The 27889-nt window shown below is 42.7% G+C and overlaps 1 protein-coding gene across 1 annotated transcript in view; it reads left to right on the top strand.

The window, feature by feature from the left end:
- lama2 (laminin, alpha 2) overlaps positions 1 to 27889 on the top strand; it is a gene marked incomplete at its 5' end in the record, with an annotated part of 126885 nt that overhangs the window by 31835 nt on the left and 67161 nt on the right. Inside the window, 6 exons of the mRNA XM_084149188.1 lie at positions 908 to 1009; positions 7167 to 7378; positions 7682 to 7793; positions 9519 to 9632; positions 13006 to 13133; positions 13799 to 13885. Of these exons, the coding sequence (XP_084005314.1) occupies positions 908 to 1009; positions 7167 to 7378; positions 7682 to 7793; positions 9519 to 9632; positions 13006 to 13133; positions 13799 to 13885 (755 nt within the window). The remainder of the gene's footprint in view (positions 1 to 907; positions 1010 to 7166; positions 7379 to 7681; positions 7794 to 9518; positions 9633 to 13005; positions 13134 to 13798; positions 13886 to 27889) is intronic.

Raw genomic sequence — 27889 nt, 5'->3', positions numbered from 1 at the left:
TAAAACATTAATCATCAGCATACAATGACACCTTTGTTTTTAAGCCCTGGATTTCTAGCCCCTTGATATTATTGTTGGATCTGATTTTAATAGCTAACATTTCAATGGCCATAATAAATAGATATGCCGATAGTTGACAACCTTGTTTTACTCCACTTGACAGTTTAATACTTTCTGAGAAGTAGCCATTATTTACTATTTTACACCTATTTTATAAGAGATTCTCCTAAATTGAAATATTCCAGGCATTTATACAGTATATAAATTCCAGTTGTACTTTATCAAAAGTATTTTCAAAGTCAGCTATAAATACCAGGTCTGGTTTCCCAGATTACCTGTCTAATTAGGATGAATAATATCCGACAATACCTTTTCAATTCTATGCGCTATGCATTTTGCTAGAATTTTTGCATCACAACACTGAAGTGTAAGGGGCCTCCAATTTTTTTAATGGACTGGTTCTTTATATTTACCATCCAGCGGTGCTAAATGTTCCTGAGGTTTCAATATTGCTGTCCATCAATGATTCCCAAACAAATTTACTGAGCTTGAGCAATTTATACAAAAACAATGGATATATGTTGGCCTAAGAGTTGTGCAAAGTTGGTAGAATCTTATTCAAAATGATTCACAGCTGTAATGGCCACCAAGTATTACCTCTGGGGTGTGAAGAAATATGCCATCAAGACATCTTTGTTTTCTATCTTTCATTAATTTAGAAAATATTCTATAATACTTTCTTTCACTTTGAAAATGTGGAGCAGGTTGTATAAATCAGTAGACAAAAATACAATTTAATCCCTTTTTTGATTTATTTTTAAGGCGACAAAATGTGAAAACTGTGCAAGTGGTGTGTAAACTTTCACTAGGCACTGTATATAAAATGTTGACTTCTGTTTGTTTACAGCTCCCAGCCTATGGAGGAAGTCTTGTCTATACAGTCTCATATGATGCAGGGGAGAAAGACCAGGACATCAGGGTTAACTCTGCTCCTAATGTCATAATAGAGGTAAGTGCTAATAGCCTCATTATGGACACTATGCAACTACATGTGTTAGGTTAGGTGCCAACAAGATCTCCTTCATAGAGCTAGACTGATCATGTGACATGTCCCTTTTTAGTTTGAAAGATCCTTTTAGCGTTTGTTGAAGTTGACTCCAGACATGTCTGAATGCCATGTCTGGTTTCATTTAAAAAGTGGTTTGGCGCAAAGCAATGTGTTGTGGATTGTCTGTGTGTCTGTGTGTGTGTGTGTGTGTGTGTCTGTGTGTGCGTGTCTGTGTGTGTGCGTGCGTGTGGGCTTATAGTGTTAGACAGCATCTGGCTGTCATTAACTGATCCTCCAAAAATGAGCTCAGCTTAGTAGTGCTGCAGTCTTTTGTGTCCAATATGCGTTGTTTTACACATTCCTGCTGGTCCCCATGAGCTCTATCTTTCTCACAGAGGGTATCCTTAAAATATATATAATTATGAAGATAGATCAGCTATGAAACTACTTTAGTCTATATAATAACATTAGTTGCACATTTCTGATCCCCTTTTTATTTATTTCCTACCACCCCCTCCGCTGGTTGGAGGACCTAGCGGAAAACATTCAATATATATACTGTAAATACAGTGGCTTGCAAAAGTATTCACCCCCCTTGGCATTTTTCCTATTTTGTTGCCTTACAACCTGGAATTAAAATTGATTTTTGGGGGGTTTGTATCATTTGATTTACACAACATGCCTACCACTTTGAAGATGCAAAATATTTATATATGTGAAACAAACAAGAAATAAGACAAAAAAAAACAGAAAACTTGAGCGTGGATAACTATTCAACCCCCTAAAGTCAATACTTTGTAGAGCCTCCTTTTGCAGCAATTACAGCTGCAAGTCTCTTGGGGTATGTCTCTATAAGCTTGGCACATCCAGCCACTGGGATTTTTGCCCATTCTTCAAGGCAAAACTGCTCCAGCTCCTTCAAGTTGGATGGTGTACAGCAATCTCTAAGTCATACCATTGATTCTCAATTGGATTGAGGTCTGGGCTTTGACTAGGCCATTCCAAGACATTTAAATGTTTCCCCTTAAACCACTCAAGTGTTGCTTTAGCAGTATGCTTAGGATCATTGTCCTGCTTGAAGGTGAACCTCCGTCCCAGTCTCAAATCTCTGGAAGACTGAAACAGGTTTCCCTCAAGAATTTCCCTGTATTTAGCGCCATCCATCATTCCTTCAATTCTGACCAGTTTCCCAGTCCCTGCCGATGAAAAACATCCCCACAGCATGATGCTGCCACCACCATGCTTCACTGTGGGGATGGTGTTCTCGGGGTGATGAGAGGTGTTGGGTTTGCGCCAGACATAGCGTTTTCCTTGATGGCCAAAAAGCTCAATTTTAGTCTCATCTGACCAGAGTCTCCCACATGCCTTTTGGCGAACACCAAACGTGTTTGCTGATTTTTTTCTTTAAGCAATGGCTTTTTTCTGGCCACTCTTCCGTAAAGTCCAGCTCTGTGGAGTGTATGGCTTAAAGTGGTCCTATGGACCGATACACCAATCTCCGCTGTGGAGCTATGCTGCTCCTTCAGGGTTATCTTTGGTCTCTTTGTTGCCTCTCTGATTAATACCCTCCTTGCCTGGTCCGTGAGTTTTGGTGGGTGGCCCTCTCTTGGCAGGTTTGTTGTGGTGCCATATTCTTTCCATTTTTTAATAATGGATTTAATGGTGCTCCGTGTGATGAGAATTTTATATAACAGTTTAAATTGAAATGAACGGATTGATGCATCAAATGTTGTTTTGTATATCAGTTCATAAACCGGATGCCATGCTATTGGGACATAAAACATATGTTCCCAACTATCTTGAATTGTATGCGGTATAATTGTCAAACCTCTCGACCTTAAGTGAAACTGATACATTTTATGATTTATACTAGTCATTTTAAGCCATGCATGGTTTTTGATTGGCAGCAGTTTTAACAATCCAAACTCATGTTCATTATATAAATATGCCCATTTAACTGGTTTGCCATTCCAGACAAAATGAAATATATTTCTTTCACATTACTTAAAGATAAAGATTATCCTGGAGTCGGTAGAGCCATGATTGGATTAATGTACTGTGATATCACTACGGGGTTAATCAGGATAATTTTGATGGATAGGTGTTTCCCTCTCCACAGTTTCAAGATCCTATCTATTCTACAAAGTTTTCTATCAATGTTAATAGTTGCAAGGTTGTTCAACTTTTCCGGGACATGTACACCAAGCACATCAACTTCACCATCCGCCCATTTAATCGGGAGACTACATGGCAATTAAGCGTTTGTATATTTTAGAGACCAATCCGTAATATTGTACACTTATCATAGTTGGGTTTTAGTCCAGAGAAAGATTTGAAGGTTGAAGATTGAGGACTCAAGAGAAAACTTGAATCATCTGATACTTTTGTCTCTAATCCCTTAATTTTTAGCCACTTAATGTTATCATTGGATCTGATTTTTATCGCTAGCACTTCAATGGCCATAATAAATAGGTATGGTGATAGAGGGCAACCTTGTTTTACACCTCTTGACAGCTAAAACATTTCAGAGAAGTAACAATTATTTAGTTGTACATGACTTTTACCCATTTTATGAGAGATCCTAAAAAAAATCCAGGCACTTATAAACCGATTCTAGACTTACTGTATCAAAGGCTTTCTCAATATGTGCAATAAAGATTATACCTGGTTTCCCTGTATTCTCATAGTTTTCAATTATTTATAGTAGTTGTCTAATTTTGTCTCCAATATATCTTCCTTTTAAGAATCCCGTCTGATCGGACCTTTCTAGTTCTATGAGCAATACATTTTGCCAATATTCTTTCGTCGCAACACTGAAGGTTAACTTAGATGAAGAGGTTAATCAAATCAAATCAAATCTTTTTTTTTTTTTCACATGCGCCGAATACAACAAGTGTAGACCTTACAGTGAAATGCTTACTTACAAGCCCTTAACCAACAATGCAGTTTTAAGAAATATGTTATGAAAGTGTTAAGGAAAAAATTGATAAGTAAAAAATAGCGAGGCTATATACAGGGGGTACAGAGTCAATGTGCAGGGGCACAGGTTAGTCAAGGTAATTGAGGTAATATGTACATGTAGGTAGATTTAAAGTGACTATGCATAGATAATAAACAGAGAGTAGCAGCAGCATAAAAGAGGAGGTCGGGGGGGGGACAATAAAAATAGTCCGGGTAGCCATTTGATTAGCTGTTCAGGAGTCTTATGGCTTGGGGGTAGAAGCTGTTAAGAAGCCTTTTGGACCTAGACTTGGCGCTCTGGTACCGCATGCCGTGCGGTAGCAGAGAGAACAGTCTATGACAAGGGTGGCTGGAGTCTTTGACAATTTTTAGGGCCTTCCTCTGACACCGCCTGGTATAGAGGTCCCATGCCACATATTTTTAGTTTCCTGAGGGGGAATAGGCTTTGTCTCTTCACAACTGTCTTGGTGTGTTTGGACCATGATAGTTTGTTGGTGATGTGGACACCAAGGAACTTGAAGCTCTCGACCTGCTCTACTACAGCCCCGTCAATGAGAATGGGGGCATGCTCGGTCCTCTTCTTTTTCCTGTAGTCCACAATCATCTCCTTTGTCTTGATCACGTTGAGGGAGAGGTTGTTATCCTGGCACCACACGGCCAGGTCTCTGACCTCCTCCCTAGCGTTGTTGGTGATCAGGCCTACCACTGTGGTGTCGTCGGCAAACTTAATGATGGTGTTGGAGTCGTGCCTGGCCATGCAGTCATGGGTGAACAGGGAGTACAGGAGGGGACTGAGCACACACCCCTGAGGGGCCCCCGTGTTGAGGATCAGCGTGGCAGATGTGTTGTTACCTACCCTTACCACCTGGGGGCGGCCCGTCAGGAAGTTCAGGATCCAGTTGCAGAGGGGGGTGTTTAGTCCCAGGGTCCTTAGCTTAGTGATGAGCTTTGAGGGCACTAAGTGTTGAACGCTGAGCTGTAGTCAATGAATAGCATTCTCACATAGGTGTTCCTCTTGTCCAGGTGGGAAAGGGCCGTGTGGAGCGCAATAGAGATTGCATCATCTGTGGATCTGTTGGGGCGGAATACAAATTGGCGTGGGTCTAGGGTTTCTGGGATAGTGCATGTTTAAATATCTACAGTTGTCTACTGAAATCCATACAAGCTTGCGAATTAGACAAGAATAAGAGCAGAATGAGAAAGCATCCTTCATCAAATTAAGCGTGGAGGATGTTTCTCAGAGAAGACATTAATGCTCCTAACAAGCGCTATGTTGACGAAGCTGTATCATCCAACATGACAGCAATGACTGCATGTATTTTTTTATTACAACATATAACAAAACCACTGTTGATTATCATGAACATAGAGTGGGCCCCAGAGAAGAGTGTATCTATTCAGTTGGTCTAGCTCTATACTAAATTTGCAATGCATCTGCATTAGTTTGTGCAGCGCTCAGCATATATCTCACAGTAAAGGCTCTCTCAGGCCTATTAGATTGTTATGCTGCTCCGACACAAGGCCTACTTCACTTTCTGCCCCTCAGTCGTGAAATAGTCAATAAAAGACTCACCACCGTGTTTTATTGTCGTTCACACAACTTTGCCGAAGCGGTGTGTGAATCAATTAAATAATTTATTTTAGCGATGTTGAATCATTCCTGACATGGAGGACACGACCGGCGCTGACCTTGGGAGTGATGCGCAATACGCACATTTTCTCCGTTGTTCGTTCTCTCTGTCGTCTTGGGCTATTACGCTAGTCAGGTGTCCTTTTATTAACGCTCCATCGTGGACCAGCGGTTCATCTGTCATCGTTTTCATCTTCAGTCAGCCGAGTGCCGTGAGAGGATTCATTCGCTGTCTTTTATTTGTGTTTGTGTGTAATCCATGAGGAATGCATTAAGATTTTCTCCCTTAAGCACTCTTCTCTGAATAATGGAATACACACACACACAGTCATGCACACGCAGTCACACACACACACATACACAGTCAAGCACACACACACACACACAGGTGATATCATTCAAAACCCAAACACAGCCACACAAATCCGATGTGACATTGATATGTCCTCTTGGCATCTTTACAAAAGCTGGAGAACTCAGATCTTGATTACAGCCTTAGAGTTAAGCCTGAAGAATTAGTTTATCCAGAGGATCTGGAAACCAGCAAGAGAGCCTGCTCTCTAGTGCAATCAATGATCAAATGCTGGAAAAAAATCTGCCAACACAATTTCAACCCTTTTCCATCCAAAATATCCTGTGTTTACTGATTGTTGGTTGATGTCAGAGGTTGGTCAGAGAGATCCGTCTTCATCTTCAGTGTGTATTTGTTATACTGGTGTTTGTACACAGCTGTTTTTATTATGAGTTTGAGGGAGAGATTTCCAGATCCATTAGTGTCAGATCACAGCCACCTACGCTCAGTCACTGGGTTTTATTAAGATATTGCAGAGAGGAGAGCACATGTCATACGTGATATGGGGAAGAGCCTAGATATATGACAGGTCATTATTGATAGTTAAACCCTGCTTTGCATGTGTACACTCCATTAATTCAGTGCAAATAAAGTAGTCGGCACCCATAAATTGTAATTTCCAAGCAGTCATTGGAACAGTAAATAAGCAGGCGGGATGAATAACATCTGATAATCCTCTATGATGATTCCCACCAGCGTGTTTGGAGATCTTACCCTTAAATTCTACCTGGCAATGCATCCATCGGCGGTACGCAATCAGCACTCTCTCTCTACTCCATCTCTCCGTCTCTCTCTCTCTTTTTCTCTCTCTCTCTTGCACACATACTCACACAGAGATACACACAGAGATCTCTCTATTTCCTTCCAGCTCACACCTACACATAAATTATTATGCATAAATTGAAAAATAACTCATACACTTATTGAGTCAATGAACAATCTGGCCAAAGACAAGTCTCATTTTACGAAATGTCACTCTTTATACAATTTAGCGATTCATGGTGTCTCAGAATAGAGTATTATTCATGTGTGGTACCCATGCTCCATTTATGGCCAATACTGACAGTCAGAGCAAAGACTTCGCATTCTGGCATGAGGCGATTAAATACGTGCACCAACATGGATGCTGTCTCTCAAACGAGGGGGGAAAAACTCTGACATTTCATCTCTTGCAGGGCAGCGGGATAAAAATGATTGACAGTCGGTTCGGTCTGCCGGTGTACCCTTTCTCGGAGAGCACAAAGAGAACTCTGCTCTACCCTGACCACTTTGAGAATCAGGAGACAGGCCTGCCTGTCAGCAAGAGAGATTTCATGATGGCTCTAACTAATGTGAGCAGCCTCCTCATCAGAGCCTCACACAGCAATGAGCGGGTCGCCATCTACAGGTAACCACATACACTGCACCCTCCTTTGTACTGATCCACACTGATCTGACACTACATCCGCTCTTTGGCACAAGAGGCCAAAATCAGCTGGGGTTTTCTGTGCTTAATGTTATCTGTATGTTAGAGGACATCGTTATGAGTTCTGGCAAGACCGATTGGAGAGAAACATTTCAGATCTCTGTTCTCATGTTCAACAGTTCATTTGATCTTGTCTAGATTGTATTTGAAAAGTTGACATGTTGCTCTTTTCTAATAGTGTGATGTTCTGGTTCTGTCTTTCTGTGTCTGACCTGTCTTAACCAGGCTCCATTCTGTCAGTCTGGAGATGGCCAGTGAGTTCTCCAGGAGTGAGAAGATGGCCAATGCTGTGGAGATGTGTCACTGTCCTCCTGGGTACGGTGGAACGTCTTGTGAGGTAAATCACAGATTTCATTTCCCTCGATTTTGTGTGTTTTTCTTGGGATAGGAAAAGAAAAGAAGGTGAAAGTGGTTGTGTGAGAGTGGCTCTCTGCTGCTGTGTCATTTTCGCTTCCATTCATTGTAAAGTGTGTGTGATTGGTAGGTTTGGGTGTGTGCGTGCATGCTTACGGGAGTGTGAGCGTAGGTGGCTTGTAAGTGTAAAGAGAAGCTGACGTACAGGTACAAAAAGGGTGTGCTATTACAGTAATATGTACTCTCGGTTGAAAACTGTATTTTCTATTTAAAAATGCGATGGGTATTGATTTCTGCATGGGGTGTTTTGTGCTGACAGCAAATGTGTGTTGGGGGGGGTGGGAGCAGGGAGAGGGGGAATGAAATAGAATGCACGGTTATCATCAAGTCTTGATAGGTGCTGGAGAGGGAGAGAATGCTCGAAGTGACCTCGATGAATAGTGGTGGTGGCGTGTTGTGAAGTGTGCGGTGACACTTGTGTGGCCTCGCGGCTCAGTAATAATCCTTTCTCCTTCAGCAAACACAATAAACGTACAGAGTACTAAGAAAGATGCTGCCTGAGGTTTCATACCTACAAATCCAATAGCATGACCTTTATGGAAAGGGATAATCTTCTTAGTACGTGTATTGGTGATTGTTTTATACTCTCTTTACCCAATGCCCAGGGTCTAATATCTATTTATATGTGTTGGTTTTTATGTCCTTCGTGTATAAAATGTTTTTCCCTTCTGCTTTGTTTCTGTCCTTATCCTTTGAGAAAAACATCCTTGCTGGTCTATGCTCACCGTTATGCTCGTACTTTTTGTAGACGTTTAACTAAGCAAGTCTTTTGTTATTTCAGTGTAGTTTTCACCTTTCTCCTTCCTTGGCCTGTCTTTTCCTTCTCTCTTCTTTTTTTTCCTCTCTGCAGAGGTATGACAGGGTTGCACTTTTTAATAAGGTCAGTATAAAGGGAAAATGCAGACCGAGACATAACACAGGGCATGTTTGTTGTTGTTGTCTTTCTCTGGGTGTGCCTCGTTGTTTTCAGCCTTATAAGAACATTTTTGAAGCGATGCCTGACGGAGTGTTGTGTCCGATCAATGTCCACGAGTGCATTGAACGACATAGTATCTACTGAGAGTTGACAAAATGACTGATAAAGCTTGTGTTTCTAAAGCTTGTGTTTCTAAGGCTTATTTTAAGGCTATTGTGCTATTGTGAAGCTTGCGCATGCCCCATTCTCTTACTTGTAATTTGAACTAATGTTTTGCTTTTGGATTAGTGTGTGTACCTACTCAGATAAAAACAGCCATTGTTTACTTGAAATTGCTTACTTCAATTAATGCTATTAATTTTACAATTTACTCAAGATATGTTTAAGTGAGTTGGGCTGAAGATCTGAATGTAGCATTTCAAATTCATTGTATTACTATTCCTGATGCATTTTTAAACTGACACAATGATATAAAAATGTTCTCTCCAACTGTAGAAATTAAAGCATTTAGTGCAGCAAAATTGATGTTTTAATTACGGCTTTGTAGGGCTAATTACGAACCGCAAAACAGCTTCTGAGGCAATTAAACGCCAAATCTCACTGACTAAAAATAGTCATTTATATTTCCCATTTTTTTTAATCTACAAAGCAGTGTCTTTAAACTGTCAAGATTCTGTACTCGGTTTTTCATTGTCTAATAATGATATGCCTTGGTGACTGTTTGTTTTGTAGATGTGTTCGTCGGGTCATCGAAGAGTTAACGGCACCATGTTCAAAGGAGTGTGTGAACCATGCGACTGCCACGGCCATGCCACAGACTGTGACGACATCACTGGACAATGCTTGGTACGTTGGATAGAGAACGATGTGGTGGTGGGAGGGGGGAGTGGGTGTAAAGAGGAAATGGAGATTTCACATGAACACATTTCTCATTAAAGCATTTCAATTGGCTATGAGAATCCTCTCATAATACACACACAAAAAAAATCTGATATTACATTTGTTGGTGAAACCATAATTAGGAGAGGGAGTACAAACCATCGACGCTAGACAGAGTGGAATTAGGTTTAAGCAAAAGGCAGTTTATTAAAACAGAGATAGCTGGTACTGTTAAGCTACATGCATGGACCCAACCAATTGCCTCTTAAGGAGACAGTTGAGAAGGGCCATTAAAAAGAGTTTACAGCATTACTTTATAGAATGTAACATAAAGGAAGGGGTCCTTCTTCTAGTCCCTTGATTGGTTCCCGAGGCGTAGGAGGCGGGTCTGCTCTGTCCAGAGCAGATGCCCCATTGGTGCACGGCAGAGTCCTCTGCCCTTGGCACCCGACCAGTAGAAGGGAAGTTGAGAATGAGTGTGCGTCCACAGTGAGATGTGTGTGTGTGTGTGTGTGTGTGTGCGTGCGCGTCTCAAGGGAAACTCGTGGGGAGCAACAAGTGATTGTGGCCTGTGGCGTGGGTGTTGTCCTTGGCCACCTGGTGACAAGATATGGTCCTCTGTCCATTGTTCTTGCATAGGAACAGCATTTATTGAAAACAAGCTCCTGATACAAATGGGTCTTTGCACAACATTTTAGTCAGACCAATCTATAACATTTTATATTTACTACGACAAATTATATTTACTACGACACAATGACTATCTAACACACAGGGAATAGTTCCTGTCAGTCGCAGGAGTGTGAGTTCTCAGAGCTGTCTCATTCCACTGAGCTACTTTAAGATGTTCCTTCCTTCCTTCTTAATGGTGGACACAACACCTGCTGCCTAGTTTCACCTTACAACAGGTCACAGCTGTGCTCTCCTAAAGACGCAGCGCATGGCAAATGCTACCGTTGGAGATAGTAAAAAGTGTTTATTGTGTGTTTGAAGCTTTGTCAATCAACAGCGACAATTAGTTGGATGGACATGTTTGATAGTTCGTAGAAAACTATTCCTGTCATCACCAATTGGCATTGTATGGCATTATGTCATATTTGCATACGTGTGCTAACAATCCCACCCTCGGTAATCTGACCACTGTTAAATCCTTATAGCACCGATTTTCGTGAGGATTAAGCCTCCACCTGAAGAGAGCTGCTGGTTGGTTCCCAACCAGGAACAACTTTTCCGTCGTATTGACTTTCTTCTCCCTCTTTTCATCCTCAGCCTGAGTGTGGTTTTTTCGGTAGAGACAGATCTCAGGGTGGACCCTGTGGAGATTTGTCATGACTCTGTGTTCAGATAGACGTGAGCTGAGTGGAGTGCTGTGTCCCGAGGGCCCGGGGCCAGTCTCAGCTGTCTGTCTGTCCTCATCCTAACAGCAAGCTAGCGCTCTCTGACATCTGTACGGCCTCCCCTCTCCCACCGCTCTGCTCTCACTGTCTGAGCTGCCTGGCTGCTACCTTCAGACATCAGACTAGACCTCCTTCAGTATTAAACAGACGGACTGCTAGAACAGTGATGGGATGTTTTATTATATATCAGCTATGAGCAGGTGGAAGGGAGATGGTGATGTTGATGGGATGATTATTTATTTGTATTTATTTCATCTTTATTCAAGCAGGGAAGGCCCATTGAGACCAAAGTCCTTTTTTTCAAGGGGAGCCCTGCTTCACAAAAATGCAGCAAATACGAAGTACATAATAAGGAAATGGTCATCCAAATTAGCCTTGGTCATCAAACAAAAGGCAGGAGCATGAGAAATACAACAATACAACAATACAAATTATTTAAAAACATTAGTCTGAAAATATTTACCCTAAAATGTCCGAAAGGCACCAGTGCATCAACTCGTCCAAATTAGTAGCGACAAAAGGAATTTCAAGAGTTCGCCGTTCCTGTGAGAGAGTAAGGTATTTTGTACTTCTGTAGGTTAGGAGCGATCATGCGCTGTACACACTGTAATCTGTCAGGTGTGGTGTGTACTGTAGGCTACTTCCCTGAGGCCTAGCGTTGTCTCCTCCCAGGCAGGTTAGTGCCTGCAAGTGATGTCATGACGGTGAGTTAAACCCTGGCGACCCTCCTCCTGCTCGGTAGAGTGTGTCTGCCTGCCTTGCATCTATAAAGGCTCTCAGGATTGATCCCACAAAGGATTGGACATTTTAACTGAGATAGGAAATGATTTTGAAAACAAATAGGCCAAGCAAATGGCACAGAGCCAGTCTTGTGCGGGGAAGGGGGGAAGCGCACCCCTCCCCCCTCCCCCCATATTCACCTCAACCCCCCAAACCACTACCACTACCAATCCCATTACCCATTATTAGCCTCCCCATCCCCGTAATCAAGAAATCTTCTCTATGCTGGTGATTATGCTGAGTAGACATCTGCAATTGACTCAAGAGCGTTTAGGCTTTATTGGGGCTGACGATGCGTGGACCCAAAAAAACTGCTCTCATTTCATTAGCGGTGCATTACCAGAGTTTGGGTTAATGCCAATCTATGGGGAAATGCATTACGTTTAATTTGGCAAGATCAGACTCACAAAGTCTCTCCCAATTATTCACCGGACCATCCCTGTCAGACAACGCTATGGAGCGGAGACAGGCAAAACTTTGGGTTTCTTTGTAGATTATACTCAAATGTTGAACATGCGTTCGCACGGTTGACTGCATTGCCAATCAAGCACAGCTGCTACTCAAACAAATGATGACAATACACCAGATTTTTATCAGAAAGAACAGAGGACCAAGGCACTCTTCATATAATTAATTAAAATGCCTTTATTTGTATCGCATGTTCAATGGAAACAAAGTTTAAAAACTCAGACGCGTTTCGGCTGCATGGCCTTCGTCAGGGAAACTTTGTTTCCATTGAACATGCGATACAAATAAAGGCATTTTAATTAATTATATGAAGAGTGCCTTGGTCCTCTGTTCTTTCTGATAAAAATCTGGTGAAAAAAATTATAAAATAAAATAAATGTATGCACTCACTAAGTCGCTCTGGATAAGACTAAAATGTAAAAATGTCCTCCTTTCTTTTTGATGGCCAATTTACCCCTTTTTTTTAACAAAGAGCACCTTCTGTCTACCAAAACCTACTAATGTGTACATTAGCAGCATCCCTTCCTTCTTTTAATTTTTTTCCACAACAGATTTCAATTGGAAAAGCTGGTTTACAGTGGATGTATAACCCCATAAAAGTGTGTATTGGTATTGTTCTAGAATTAAAGAATGTATTTATTAATTTGCTGGTTGTTAACCCTATGAACCTAAATAAACCTACTGTATATTCCCAGGGCTGCACTGACCACACCACCGGATTCCACTGTGATGAATGTATCCCTGGATTCTATGGGGACGCTACCAACGGAACAGCCAATGACTGCCAGCCCTGCGCCTGCCCCCTCAACATCCCGTCCAACAAGTATGTCATCACATCTCACATGGAAATAAGTTGATATGACACTTAATCAGAACCCTTATCTAGCCACACTGACCTCGCTCTATCTATAATCCATTATCATGAATCTAATCCTGTGTTTGTTGCGGGGGATCCACCACCATGACTGCCGGTGCTGTCGCCTAGATCTGTTGTGTTTCCACCATGTTGAGGTCGGTTACTTGTAAACAGGGCCAGAGACAATAGCTCCAGTCAAGCACTGGTAATGGGTGGTAATCCCCTGGTGGCCAGAGTGGAGTGGCGTGTCCCCGGGCCAGGAGCTGAACAGCTGAGCATTCCTCTACACGAGGCCATAGTAGCAGGACCAGCGGCTAAAGAAAGCTTCTTCCCCCAGACATCCCAAAAGGGCAGTGCTACCCCACCGTTCCTGCCCTGGGATCCAGTGTCTTCTGAAATAGACTGGCCAGTCATTCCATCAGCCCTTGGTCAGGAACACTGGAACCTAACTCTGACCCAGCCTAACTCTTGCTCTATCTTTGGGATCAGGAGGGGGACAAGAGCTGGACTCTCCCTCTTTTTCAACTCAGTGATGTTGTTGTGTTTATGGGGGACAGAAGGATGGGGTTGTTGATACACGTTTCTTTTCTTTTTCTTCTACTTCCTGTTTTTCTTACTCAAAAACATCGTAGTTTCAGCCCCACGTGCCATGTGGACCCGCGAGGGGAGCTGATATGTGACCGATGCCAGCCGGGGTACACCGGAGCACGCTGTGACAGGTGAGTGGCCTCCATGCCCAAAGACAAAAGGAAGAGGAGTTAACCCTCCTAGACACAGTCATAACAGTACTACCACAGTCATAACAATACTACCACAGTCATAACAGTACTACCACAGTCATAACAATACTACCACAGTCATAACAATACTACCACAGTCATAACAATACTACCACAGTCATAACAATATTACCACAGTCATAACAATACTACCACAGTCATAACACGTACCACAGCCATAACAATACTACCACAGTCATAACAATATTACCACAGTCATGTTTGGTATTGGTGCTGCTGTTTGGTATTGGGTTGTCGACATCTATCTCTGAGAAATGTGAATGTCTTTTTGTATGTATATACAGTGCCTTCGGAAAGTATTCAGACCCCTTGACTTTTTCCACATTTTGTTAGGTTACAGCCTTATTCTAAAATTGATTAAATTGTTTTTTTTTCTCATCAATTTACACACAATACCCCATAATGACAAAGCAAAAACTGGTTTTTAGAATCTTATTTACATAAGTATTCAGACCCTTTACTCAGTACTTTGTTTAAGCACCTTTGGCAGTGATTACAGCCTCAAGTCTTATTGGGTATGACGCTACAAGCTTGGCACACCTGTATTTGGGGAGTTTCTCCCATTTTTCTCTTCAGATCCTCTCAAGCTCTCTCAGGTTGGATGGGGAGCGTCGCTGCACAGCTATTTTCAGGTCTTTCCAGAGATGTTCGATCGGATTCAAGTCCGGGCTCTGGCTGGTCCACTCAAGGACATTCAGAGACTTGTCCCGAAGCCACTCCTGCATTGTCTTTGCTGTGTGCTTAGGGTCATTGTCCTGTTGGAAGGTGAACCTTCGCCCCAGTCTGAGGTCCTGAGCGCTCTGGAGCAGGTTTTCATCAAGGATCTCTCTGTACTTTGCTCCGTTAATTTTTGCCTCGATCCTGACTAGTCTCCCAGTCCCTAAAGCATGATGCTGTCACCACCATGCTTCACCGTAGGGATGGTGCCAAGTTTACTCCAGACGTGACGCTTGGCATTCAGGCCAAAGAGTTCAATCTTGGTTTCATCAGACCAGAGAATCTTGTTTCTCATGGTCTGAGAGTCTTCAGGTGCCTTTTGGCAAACTCCAAGCAGGCTGTCATGTGCCTTTTACTGAGGAGTGGCTTCCGTCTGGCCATTCTACCATAAAGGCCTAATTGGTGGAGTGCTGCTGAGATGTTTGTCCTTCTGGAAGGTGCTCCCATCTCCACAGAGGAACTCTAGAGCTCTGTCAGAGTGACCATCAGGTTCTTGGTCACCTTCCTGACCAAGGCCCTTCTCCCCTGATTGCTCAGTTTGGCCAGGCGGCCAGCTCTAGGAAGAGTCTTAGTGTTTCCAAACTTCTTCCATTTAAAAATGATGGTGGCCACTGTGTTCTTGGGGACCTTCAATGCTGCATACATTTTTTGGTACCCTTCCCCAGATCTGTGCCTCGACACAATCCTGTCTCGGCGCTCTACGGACAATTCCTTCGACCTCATGGCTTGGTTTTTGCTCTGACATGCACTGTCAACTGTGGGACCTTATATAGACAGGTGTGTGCCTTTCCAAATCATGTCCAATCAATTGAATTTACCACAGGTGGACTCCAATCAAGTTGTAGAAACATCTCAAGGATGATCAATGGAAACAGGATGCACCTGAGCTCAATTTCGAGTCATAGAAAAGGGTCTGAATACTTATGTAAATAAGGTTTCTAAAAACCTGTTTTCACTTTGTCATTATGGGGTATTGTGTGTAGATTGCTGAGGAAATTGTTTTATTTAATCAATTTTAGAATAAGGCTGTAACGTAACAAAATGTGGAAAAAGTCAAAGGATCTGTACTTTCCGAAGGCACTGTAGGTCTATGTTCGGTATGTGATGCTGTTCAAGATGACAGATGTAATCCACATTAAGAGAGAACTGTGTCAATTGGTTATAGATTGACCTTAATTAGTCTTGTATTTATTGTAATTAAATGGATCTCTTCTGAGTTGATTATGCTCATGACTATTGGCAGTTTTAGATGATGTATTGTTCTCACACTGGTGGCTAGTGGATTGTATTGTTTGTTATTCATTACACATGTCAAAAGCAGCCCCATATGCCACTGTGGTCTTTTCTGGTTTGTCTGTTCAGTTCGGTTGCCATATGGTACTGTGTGCCTATGAAGCCACTCATAAAAGTGTGGAGAATACAGATGGGTTCAGTTGATGTTTCAGAGAGTTGGGATCTTTTCCAGAGGCATCAGTAGACAAAGGACCAGCCTCTCTGGACCAGCGGGAAGATTGATCACTTTGTAGTCAGTGCCCGCAGTTCTGTTCTGAGGTCTCTTAATTTCATTTGCAACATAAATGCATCAGTTCTCTCGCTCTCTCTCTCTTTCTCTTTCTCTCTCTCTCTTTCTCTCGCTCTTGCTCTCTTTCTCTCTCTCTCTCTCTCTCTCTCTCTCTCTCTCTCTCTCTCTCTCTCTCTCTCTCTCTCTCTCTATCTCTCTCTCTTTCTCTTTCTCTTTCTCTTTCTCTTTCTCTTTCTCTATCTCTATCTCTATCTCTATCTCTATCTCTATCTCTATCTCTATCTCTATCTCTATCTCTATCTCTCTCTCTCTCTCTCTCTATCTCAGAGAGAGAGAGAGAGAGAGAGAGAGAGAGAGAGAGAGAGAGAGAGAGAACTGATGCGGGAGGGATGGATGGTTGGTATTTCAAATTGCTGTGTGGTAGTTGTGGGTTTGATGCTAGACCTTCAGTCACTGTTGCAGGGCTTAAAGTCAGAAAACTGTTAAGGGGATAGGGGTGAGGCAACACCCCTCTCTGTGACCCATACCCTCTGACAGATGGAGACAGGCTGCTGTGTGCATGCGTGTCATCCCTGTGCTGCACTGCCTGGCAGATGCCCGCTCTGCTCTTCTTTTGATCTATAAAGCAAGAGAGTCCAGGTGGGGTGAGGAGGGATTTGGGTTCTGCGGGCCATACGGGGGGACAGGAGCCCATTTAGGCTACTGACAGACAGGATGGGGCCTCATCTATCATGGCTGCCTGTGAAGGGGGCCCGGCTTCTCTCCCAGGAGCTCTCTGAGAGATGGTGACGTGAAGGACATTACAGAGGTGTGCTCTCATAATGTCCCTCTCCACACCTGGACCTACAGTACCTCTCTCTAGTCTAGTGAGAGTGAACTGAACTCTGGAATTGGAGCACTGTCTGCCTGATAACAAGTGCTCTGCTGCAGGACCATGGAGGGTTAGCTGGTAATAATAACTTTCTCCTCAGCGGCATCAAACTACGCGGCATCAAACTACTGCAATCCCTGGAAACAAACTGGCAGTCGGAGCTAAAAGATGTGTGTGAAGAGGTCTCTCCCTACCTGGGAAGCCGTTCTGCAGGGGCCAGGAGTACATTCTCCCAGTCAAGTGCAGAGTTGCCAGTAATAAGGTTATTGATTTGGGAGGAAGAGTCTATCCTGAGGAATCAGCCAGCTAGAGCAGGGAAAGAGGTTTCACTTCACATTTTCTGGAAGCTGATCTGAGTGGCCAGGCGAACAGACGGATGCTGTCGATGAGAATACACAACATAAGCTTGGCTGATGAAAAGATAGATAGACACAGACTCTGCTTTTGAATGATAGACACAGACCTCCAATCCTGTGCCTCTTCTCTGTCTGAGACTCTGAGCTCTCTGAAACATATTAGAGTTTATGTTTAGTTTGGCTGCGGGTGGGCATGGATACCTGATCCACCAGGGCCTGACAGATAGAGCGGTGTGCGTTGCCAGGTTGGGGTGAGAATGTTTCCTGTTTGAATGCCGTCTGCTTGGAGCCAAGAGGAAGAGCTGTGGATGTATTTATAGATAGGGAAGGCAGACACCTGGCAGGAGACATCAGTGTTTAAGACGGACCCCTCTTGCTTGTCTGAGAGAGCAGGGCTGCCAGGCTGCCAGGGAGAGTTCATGGGTGTGTAAATACATCAGACGGCGCCATTTGGTCAAGAATAGCCCCCTCACCCTGTCAGGAACCACAGACCCAACTGGACTGGACAAAGTTGGATGTGGGTCATAGGAGTTTTCTTAGTGGATATGCCGTAGTTGCCTGGCTACCCAAACTCCTTGCTCCGACCAAACGCTACGCCATGCCCACTAACGTTATTTTCTTTTCCGCAATAAGTCTGGATCTGAGTACCTCCCAGACGATTTCTAGAACGCAAACACATTCTAACCATTCTGATTGGTCCCAGAAACCGATGGGTTGTTGGACCAGAGCCAGAATACACGTGGGTAAAGCTGCCTTTTAAAAATGCGTAATTGGCTTTGATACTGATTGGTTAGAGATTATTAAATCGATGATGACTTTGTTTTGTACAACAGCCCTCATTTTGACATCACCACAAACGACTTCAACAATGGCAGTCTCAGACTGAAGTATGCAGCAAACATAGAGCACATACAGAATATAGGCTTATTTAGGCTTACGCTATTTTGGCTGAAAAAACACTCCAGGTCACTCTTGAATGTCTAAAACTAGATAGAAATTATGTAGAAATTATAATGGACCTATACGTTTTCAAATAACTGCCCTTTTTCTGGCCCGCAAATTGCTTTGATGAACAAATCGTTCCGTGAAAAAAAACTGTGCGGCACACTCGAGACAAAATTATCGACCCCCCCTGGCCTATCTATATCATGGGATCATAAATACACCTCCGCTGTCTTCAACCAGGATCTCAGCGATCACTGCCTTATTGCCTGCGTCCGTAACGGGTCCGCGGTCAAACGACCACCCCTCATCACTGTCAAACGCTCCCAAAAACACTTCAGCGAGCAGGCCTTCCTAATTGACCTGGCCCAGGTATCCTGGATGGATATAGATCTCATTCCGTCAGTAGAGGATGCCTGGTTGTTCTTTAAAAGTAATTTCCTCTCAATCTTAAATAGACATGCCCCATTCAAAAAATACAGAACTAAGAACAGATATAGCCCCTGGTTCTCCTCAGACTTGACTGCCCTTGACCAGCACAAAAACATCCTGTGGCGTACTGCATTAGCATCAAATAGCCCCCGTGATATGCAACTTTTCAGGGAAGTTAGGAACCAATATACACAAGCAGTTAGGAAAGCAAAGGCTAACTTTTTCAAACAGAAATTTGCATCCTGTAGCACTAACTCCAAAAAGTTTTGGGACACTGTAAAGTCCATGGAAAATAAGAGTACTTCCTCCCAGCTGCCCACTGCACTGAGGCTAGGAAACACTATCACCACCGATAAATCTACAATAATCGAGAATTTCAACAAGCATTTTGCTACGGCTGGCCATGCTTTCCACCTGGCTACCACTACCCCGGCCACCAGCTCTGCACCCTCCGCTGCAACTTGCCCATGCCCCCCCCGCTTCTCCTTCACACAAATCCAGACAGCTGATGTTCTAAAAGAGCTGCAAAATCTGGACCCCTACAAATCATCTGGACTAGACAATCTGGACCCTTTCTTTCTAAAACTAGCCGCCGAAATTGTCGCAACCCCTATTACTAGCCTGTTCAACCTCTCTTTCGTAACGTCTGAGATCCCCAGAGATTGGAAAGCTGCCGCGGTCATCCCCCTCTTCAAAGGGGGTGACACTCTAGATCCAAACTGTTACAGACCCATATCCATCCTGCCCTGCCTTTCAAAAGTTTTTGAAAGCCAAGTCAACAAACAGATCACCAACCATTTCGAATCCCACCGTACCTTCTCCGCTATGCAATCCGGTTTCCGAGCTGGTCATGGGTGCACTTCAGCCACGCTCAAGGTCCTAAATGATATTATAACCGCGATCGATAATAGACAGTACTGTGCAGCCGTTTTCATTAACCTGGCCAAGGCTTTCGACTCTGTCAACCACCGCATTCTTATTGGCAGACTAAATAGCCTTGGTTTCTCAAATGACTGCCTCGCCTGGTTCACCAACTACTTCTCAGATAGAGTTCAATGTGTCAAATCGGAGGGCCTGTTGTCTGGACCTATGGCAGTCTCTATGGGGGTGCCACAGGGTTCAATTCTTGGGCCAACTCTTTTCTCTGTGTATATCAATGACGTCGCTCTTGCTGCTGGTGACTCTCAGATCCACCTCTACGCAGACGACACCATTTTGTATACATCTGGCCCTTCATTGGACACTGTGTTAACAAACCTCCAAACGAGCTTCAATTCCATACAACACTCCTTCAGTAGCCTCCAACTGCTCTTAAACACTAGTAAAACAAAATGCATGCTCTTCAACCGAACGCTGCTTGCACCCGCCCACCCGACTAGAATCACTACTCTAGACGGGTCTGACCTAGAGTACGTGGACAACTACAAATATCTAGGTGTCTGGTTAGACTGTAAACTCTCCTTCCAGACTCACATTAAGAATCTCCAATCCAAAGTTAAATCTAGAATCGGTTTCCTATTTCGCAACAAAGCCTCCTTCACTCATGCTGCCAAACATGCCCTCGTAAAACTGACTATCCTACCGATCCTTGACTTCGGCGATGTCATTTACAAAATAGCCTCCAACACTCTACTCAGCAAATTGGATGTTGTCTATCACAGTGCCATCCGTTTTGTCTCCAAAGCCCCATATAATACCCACCACTGTGACCTGTACGCTCTTGTTGGCTGGTCCTCACTACATATTCGTCGCCAAACCCACTGGCTCCAGGCCATCTATAAATCACTGCTAGGCAAATCCCCGCCTTATCTTAGCTCATTGGTCACCATAGCAACACCCACCCGTAGTCTGCGCTCCAGCGGGTATATCTCACTGGTCATCCCCAAAGCCAACACCTCCTTTGGCCGCAATTCCTTCCAGTTCTCTGCTGCCAATGACTGGAACAAATTGCAAAAATCTCTGAAGCTGGAGACACTTATCTCCCTCACTAACTTTAAGCATCAGTTGTCAGAGCACCTTACCGATCACTGCACCTGTACACAGCCCATCTGAAATTAGCCCGCCCAACTACCTCATCCCTATATTGTTATTTATTTTGCTCATCTGTACCCCAGTATCTCTATTTGCACATCATCTCTTGCACATCATTCCAGTGTTAATACTAAATTGTAATTATTTTGCACTATAGCCTATTTTATTGCCTTACCTCCATAACTTGCTAAATTTGCACACTGTATATTAATTGTATTTCTGTTGTATTTTTTTGATTTTTGTTTTGTTTTACCCCATATGTAACTCTGTGTTGTTGTTTTTATCGCACTGCTTTGCTTTATCTTGGCCAGGTCGCAGTTGTAAATGAGAACTTGTTCTCAACTGGTTTACCTGGTTAAATAAAGGTGAAATAAAAAATAAAAAAAAATGGTGGATGATATACTGATGACATCTTTATAATCATATTACATTTAAATGATAAGAACGGTTCATTTTCCATTTCATATTTCCGTATTTTCACTCGTAGCTTCCTAACCATCTGGGTCCATGTAAACAGTAGAATGGTTATTATGCATGTTTCCATGTTTGCCTGAAGTTACAAGTGTACAGATGACATAGACTGACCAGGTGAATCCAGGTGTAAGCTATGATCCCTTATTGATGTCACTTGTTAAATCCACTTCAATCAGTGTAGATGAAGGGGGTTAGACAGGTTAAATAAGATTTTTTAAGCCTTGAGACAATTGAGACATTGTGTGTGCCATTCGGAGGGTGAATGGGCAAGACAAAATATTTAAGTGCCTTTGAACGGGGTATGTTAGTAGGTGCCAGGTGCACCTGTTTGAGTGTGTCAAGAACTGCAACGCTGCTGAGTTTTTCACGCTCAACTTAACACAACTGTGAGACGCATTGGAGTCAACATCCCTGTGGAACGCTTTCAACACCTTGCAGAGTCAGTCCATGCCCCGACGATTTGAGGCTGTTCCTAGGCAAAAGGGGGTGCAACCCAATATTAGGAAGGTGTTCCTAATGTTTGGTACACTCAGTATACACTACCGTTCAAAAGTTTGGGGTCACTTAGAAATGTCCTTGTTTTCGAAAGAAAAGCATTTATTTTGTCCATTAAAATAACATCAAATTGATCAGAAATACAGTGTAGACATTGTTAATGTTGTAAATGGTTATTGTAGCTGGAAACGGCTGATTTATAATGGAATATCTATATAGGCGTACAGAGGCCCATTATCAGCAACCATCAGTCCTGTGTTCCAATGGCACGTTGTGTTTGCTAATCCAAGTTTATCATTTTAAAAGGCTAATTGATCATTAGAAAACCCTTTTGCAATTATGTTAGCACAGCTGAAAACTGTTGTGCTGATTAAAGAAGCAATACAACTTCTTGAGACTAGTTGAGTATCTGGAGCATCAGCAATTGTGGGTTCGATTACAGGCTCAAAATGGCCAGAAACAAATAACTTTCTTCTGAAACTTGTCAGTCTATTCTTGTTCTGAGAAATGAAGTCTATTCAATGTGAGAAATTGCCAAGAAACTGAAGATCTCGTACAACGCTGTGTACTACTCCCTTCACAGAACAGCGTAAACTGGCTCTAACCAGAATAGAAAGAGGAGTGGGAGGCCCCGGTGCACAACTGAGCAAGAGGACATATACAAAATGGCAGCTTCATTAAATAGTACCCACAAAACACCAGTCTCAATGTCAACATTGAAGAGGTGACTCGGGGATGTTGACCTTCTAGGCAGAGTTGCAAAGAAAAAGCCATATCTCAGACTGCCCATCATAATCTTTTCTTTTTATTGGTCAGTCTGAGATATGGCTTTTTCTTTGCAACTCTGCCTAGAAGGTCAGCATCCCCGAGTCACCTCTTCAATGTTGACGTTGAGACTGGTGTTTTGTGGGTACTATTTAATGAAGCTGCCAGTTGAGGACCTGTGAGGCGTCTGTTTCTCAAACTAGACACTCTTTGTTTCTGGCCATTTTGATCCTGTAATCGAACCCACAATTGCTGATGCTCCAGATACTCAACTAGTCTCAAGAAGGACAGTTTGATTGCTTCTTTAATCAGCACAACAGTTTTCAGCTGTGCTAACATATAATTGCAAAAGGGTTTTCTAATGATCAATTAGCCTTTTAAAATGATAAACTTGGATTAGCAAACACAACGTGCCATTGGAACACAGGACTGATGGTTGCTGATAATGGGCCTCTGTACACCTACAGTGGGGGGAAAAAGTATTTAGTCAGCCACCAATTGTGCAAGTTCTCCCACTTAAAAAGATGAGAGAGGCCTGTAATTTTCATCATAGGTACACGTCAACTATGAAAAAAAAAAAAAATCCAGAAAATCACATTGTAGGATTTTTAATGAATTTATTTGCAAATTATGGTGGAAAATAAGTCTTTGGTCACCTACAAACAAGCAAGATTTCTGGCTCTCACAGACCTGTAACTTCTTCTTTAAGATGCTCCTCTGTCCTCCACTCGTTACCTGTATTAATGGCACCTGTTTGAACTTGTTATCAGTATAAAAGACACCTGTCCACAACCTCAAACAGTCACACTCCAAACTCCACTATGGCCAAGACCAAAGAGCTGTCAAAGGACACCAGAAACAAAATTGTAGACCTGCACCAGGCTGGGAAGACTGAATCTGCAATAGGTAAGCAGCTTGGTTTGAAGAAATCAACTGTGGGAGCAATTATTAGGAAATGGAAGACATACAAGACCACTGATAATCTCCCTCGATCTGGGGCTCCACGCAAGATCTCACCCCGTGGGGTCAAAATGATCACAAGAACGGTGAGCAAAAATCCCAGAACCACACGGGGGGACCTAGTGAATGACCTGCAGAGAGCTGGGACCAAAGTAACAAAGCCTACCATCAGTAACACACTACGCCGCCAGGGACTCAAATCCTGCAGTGCCAGACGTGTCCCCCTGCTTAAGCCAGTACATGTCCAGGCCCGTCTGAAGTTTGCTAGAGTGCATTTGGATGATCCAGAAGAGGATTTGGAGAATGTCATATGGTCAGATGAAACCAAAATAGAACTTTTTGGTAAAAACTCAACTCGTCGTGTTTGGAGGACAAAGAATGCTGAGTTGCATCCAAAGAACACCATACCTACTGTGAAGCATGGGGGTGGAAACATCATGCTTTGGGGCTGTTTTTCTGCAAAGGGACCAGGACGACTGATCCGTGTAAAGGAAAGAATGAATGGGGCCATGTATCGTGAGATTTTGAGTGAAAACCTCCTTCCATCAGCAAGGGCATTGAAGATGAAACGTGGCTGGGTCTTTCAGCATGACAATGATCCCAAACACACCGCCCGGGCAACGAAGGAGTGGCTTCATAAGAAGCATTTCAAGGTCCTGGAGTGGCCTAGCCAGTCTCCAGATCTCAACCCCATAGAAAATCTTTGGAGGGAGTTGAAAGTCCGTGTTGCCCAGCAACAGCCCCAAAACATCACTGCTCTAGAGGAGATCTGCATGGAGGAATGGGCCAAAATACCAGCAACAGTGTGTGAAAACCTTGTGAAGACTTACAGAAAACGTTTGACCTGTGTCATTGCCAACAAAGGGTATATAACAAAGTATTGAGAAACTTTTGTTATTGACCAAATACTTATTTTCCACCATAATTTGCAAATAAATTCATTAAAAATCCTACAATATGATTTTCTCTATTTTTTTTCTTCTAATTTTGTCTGTCATAGTTGACGTGTACCTATGATGAAAATTACAGGCCTCTCTCATCTTTTTAAGTGGGAGAACTTGCACAATTGGTGGCTGACTAAATACTTTTTTCCCCCACTGTATGTAAATATTCCATTAAAAACCAGGCGTTTCCAGCTACAATAGCCATTTACAACATGAACAATGTCTACACTGTATTTCTGATCAATTTGATGTTATTTTAATGGACAAAGAAAATGCTTTTCTGTCGAAAATAAGGACATTTCTAAGTGACCCCATACTTTTGAACGGTAGTGTATATGTGCAGTGTAAAGTTTGCATGCATAGAATCTCAGCACCTAGACTAGCATGCAATATGTTATACCGTGACATTCGGGGGTCTCCATTTTTTTCAGGGGACCTCCTATATGTTCACATGCTTGCGCATGCATAACATCTTTTGATAGGCTAATGTTACTTGATGAAGACATGCTGTTATAGCAGCTCTGTGCTTTGGTCTTGAAACTAAAATGTAGCCTAATGTGTGTAGCCTACAGACGAGAATTTAAACCCTTTAATTGTCTGCACATAGGCCTACATGCTTGTGAATTGTTGCATTATTCAAGAGTGTAATATGGTTTGGTTGCATTATTCAATAGTGTAATATGTTTTAGAAGAAAAGTTTCTGTCATTGTTGAATAGTTTGTACTTACTGGCTAGTGGCTACTGTGATATTTACGGTCAATTTGAGCTGTGGCCAAGAATGTTGTGTTGCCAGTCACAACGAAAGGTAAGGCAAGGCCGTAATGTGAATTGAAAAGTAGAATTCTCTTTTGCCACCTGGCTCTTCAGACTCTCCTTCATATCTTGAAGTGGGAATAGGGCTAATGACAGCTTCTTGAATCTCTCAATCAATCAGAGATGATTACAACTGGCAGGCAGCATTGCCGCAAAAACATATGCTGGCTCTTAGATGGCAATCACCCCACTCTCTCCCAATTCGCCAGTGGATGCAGTTATTATTAGAAGTTATAACATTAGAATTATCAACAGTGAGAATGAATGGCGCTAATCAAGGAACAATTGAGGCCTGGACAAATGTACTTGACTCTGTAAAGAATAATCTCAGCTAAAGCCCAACACATACACTGAACAAAAATACAGTGGTAGAAAAAGTACCCAATTGTCATACTTGAGTAAAAGTAAAGATACCTTACAGTTTTTCTCAATTGCTAAAACACTAAAACCCATTGGCTGAACAAAGTTCTCCGTTGCCTGGACTCATATAGCTAATTATGCAGTCTGTTGTCAATACCTTAAATAATTTCACATGGTAAAACACAATTTGCAGATCTCACTTTTCAGCAAAACTCTAAACACATTCTCATTCTCAAAACACATTCTGCACTCTAATGCACATGTCATCCATACTGGTAAACACAAGTGGCAAAAATCAAATACAAATAGAGAACAAATGTCATTGATTGAACACAACCACTCAAAATTGATTTAACCTGTTTCAAATGATGCGACACAACCAATATAAGCCAGTTCAGAGAGCAAACAGGTTGTTGAAGGTGGGAAGGAGAAAGTCTGAGAATGGATAGAAGAATCAATGTGAGAGGACGAGGACGAGTGCGTATGCGAGGTGGGCGACGAGGAGGAAGAGGAGGAGGAGGGCAAGAAAGAGGAAGAGGAGGACCAAGAGGAAGAGGAAGACAAAGAGTGGAAATATCTGATGAAATTCGAGCAACAGTCATAGACCATGTTCTTGTCCATGGACTGACAATGAGGGAAGCAGGACTTAGAGTGCAACCCAATTTGAGCCGATTTTCTGTGTCCACCATAGTAAGGACATTCAGAGAAGAGAACAGGTACAGTATACTACTGTATTTTTGTAACTGCACAACTACTTTTTGTAGAATTGCAAGGCTGCCACATGCAGGTGGAAGGACAGCTATATTCACTCGGGAGCAAGAGGCCGTTATAGTTGGCATGGTCCTTCAAGATAATGCAATACGACTCAGAGAAATCCAGGAACGAGTGATACAAGACAACACACACTTCCAGGGAATCGACAGTGTGAGTATTTCCACAATTGACCGTGTCCTCCATCGTAACAGGATGCGAATGAAATAATTATACAGAGTACCTTTTGAATGCAACTCACCAATGGTGAAAGAACTGCGAGCTCAGTATGTGCAAGTAAGTGTACATTCAGAAACATTTACTGTAATCCAGATTGTCTACAGTACTAACACATACTATGTGAATGACATTACTCTTCAGTACATACAATGTATGTGAATCAGAAGTGCATACAGTAGGCCTAATTGTACTCTACAGTATAGCACTGTCTCTGTGCGACTTACAAAATCCTACATACAGTATATTGTATTTCTACACAGACAATATTTGACTTGGAATCCTTGGACAGACCCCATGAGTTCATCTTTGTCGATGAAGCAGGCTTCAATCTAACAAAGAGGAGAAGGAGAGGCCGAAACATGATTGGACAGCGGGCCATTGTTGAAGTCCCTGGTCAACGAGGTGGCAATGTCACAATCTGTGCTGCTATCAGCAACCATGGTGTTCTACATCACCATGTTACACTCGGGCCATATAACACCCAGCACCTTCTAAGATGTATTGCCAATCTAAGAGATATTTTATTTGAGCAGCAGGTTCAAGAGCAGCAGGGTCAAGAGCTAAATGAGAATCCCATTCCCACCTATGTGATAGTGTGGGACAATGTCAGTTTCCACCGGGCTGCTCAGGTAAGGGAATGGTTTAACATCAATGGGCATTTTATGAACTTGTACCTCCCTCCATACTCGCCTTTCCTGAATCCGATTGAGGAGTTTTTCTCCTCTTGGAGATGGAAAGTGTATGATAGGCAACCCTACACCAGAGTAAATCTGCTGCAAGCCATGGATTTAGCCTGTGGTGATATAGGTGAGGAATCATGTCAGGGCTGGATACGGCACACAAGAGGCTTCTTCCCCCATTGCCTCAGGAGGGACAATATTGCTTGTGATGTTGACGAAGTGCTCTGGCGTGACCCAGCCCAAAGACAAGAAGAAGCACATTGATCACATGTTTACTCCTTTGATTTTTGTCCCTTTTAGTATTGTATACTGTAGTACAGTGCATTGTAGGCTGTATACTGTACAATGGACAAATTGTATGGCCCTGAACATTGTGCTTTCCATTTGTTAACAGTACTGACTGCTCGAATAGATTTTGACTGGTTGCAGGTTCATATCAACAAAGAACAAGAATTACAGTATCACAGAGACAAAGGACAAGTTTGTGAGATGCAGGGTACAGTACTGTAAAAATAGGAGTACAAGGAGGAGGAAGAACAAAAAACAAAATTGCAAAGAGCAAAGCAGAGTA

This window comes from Coregonus lavaretus (genome assembly GCF_964263955.1).
Source record: "Coregonus lavaretus genome assembly, chromosome: 31".
Classification (NCBI taxonomy): domain Eukaryota; kingdom Metazoa; phylum Chordata; class Actinopteri; order Salmoniformes; family Salmonidae; genus Coregonus; species Coregonus lavaretus.
Note: the sequence above shows the minus strand (reverse complement) of the source record. Positions and strands in the feature narration are given on the sequence as shown.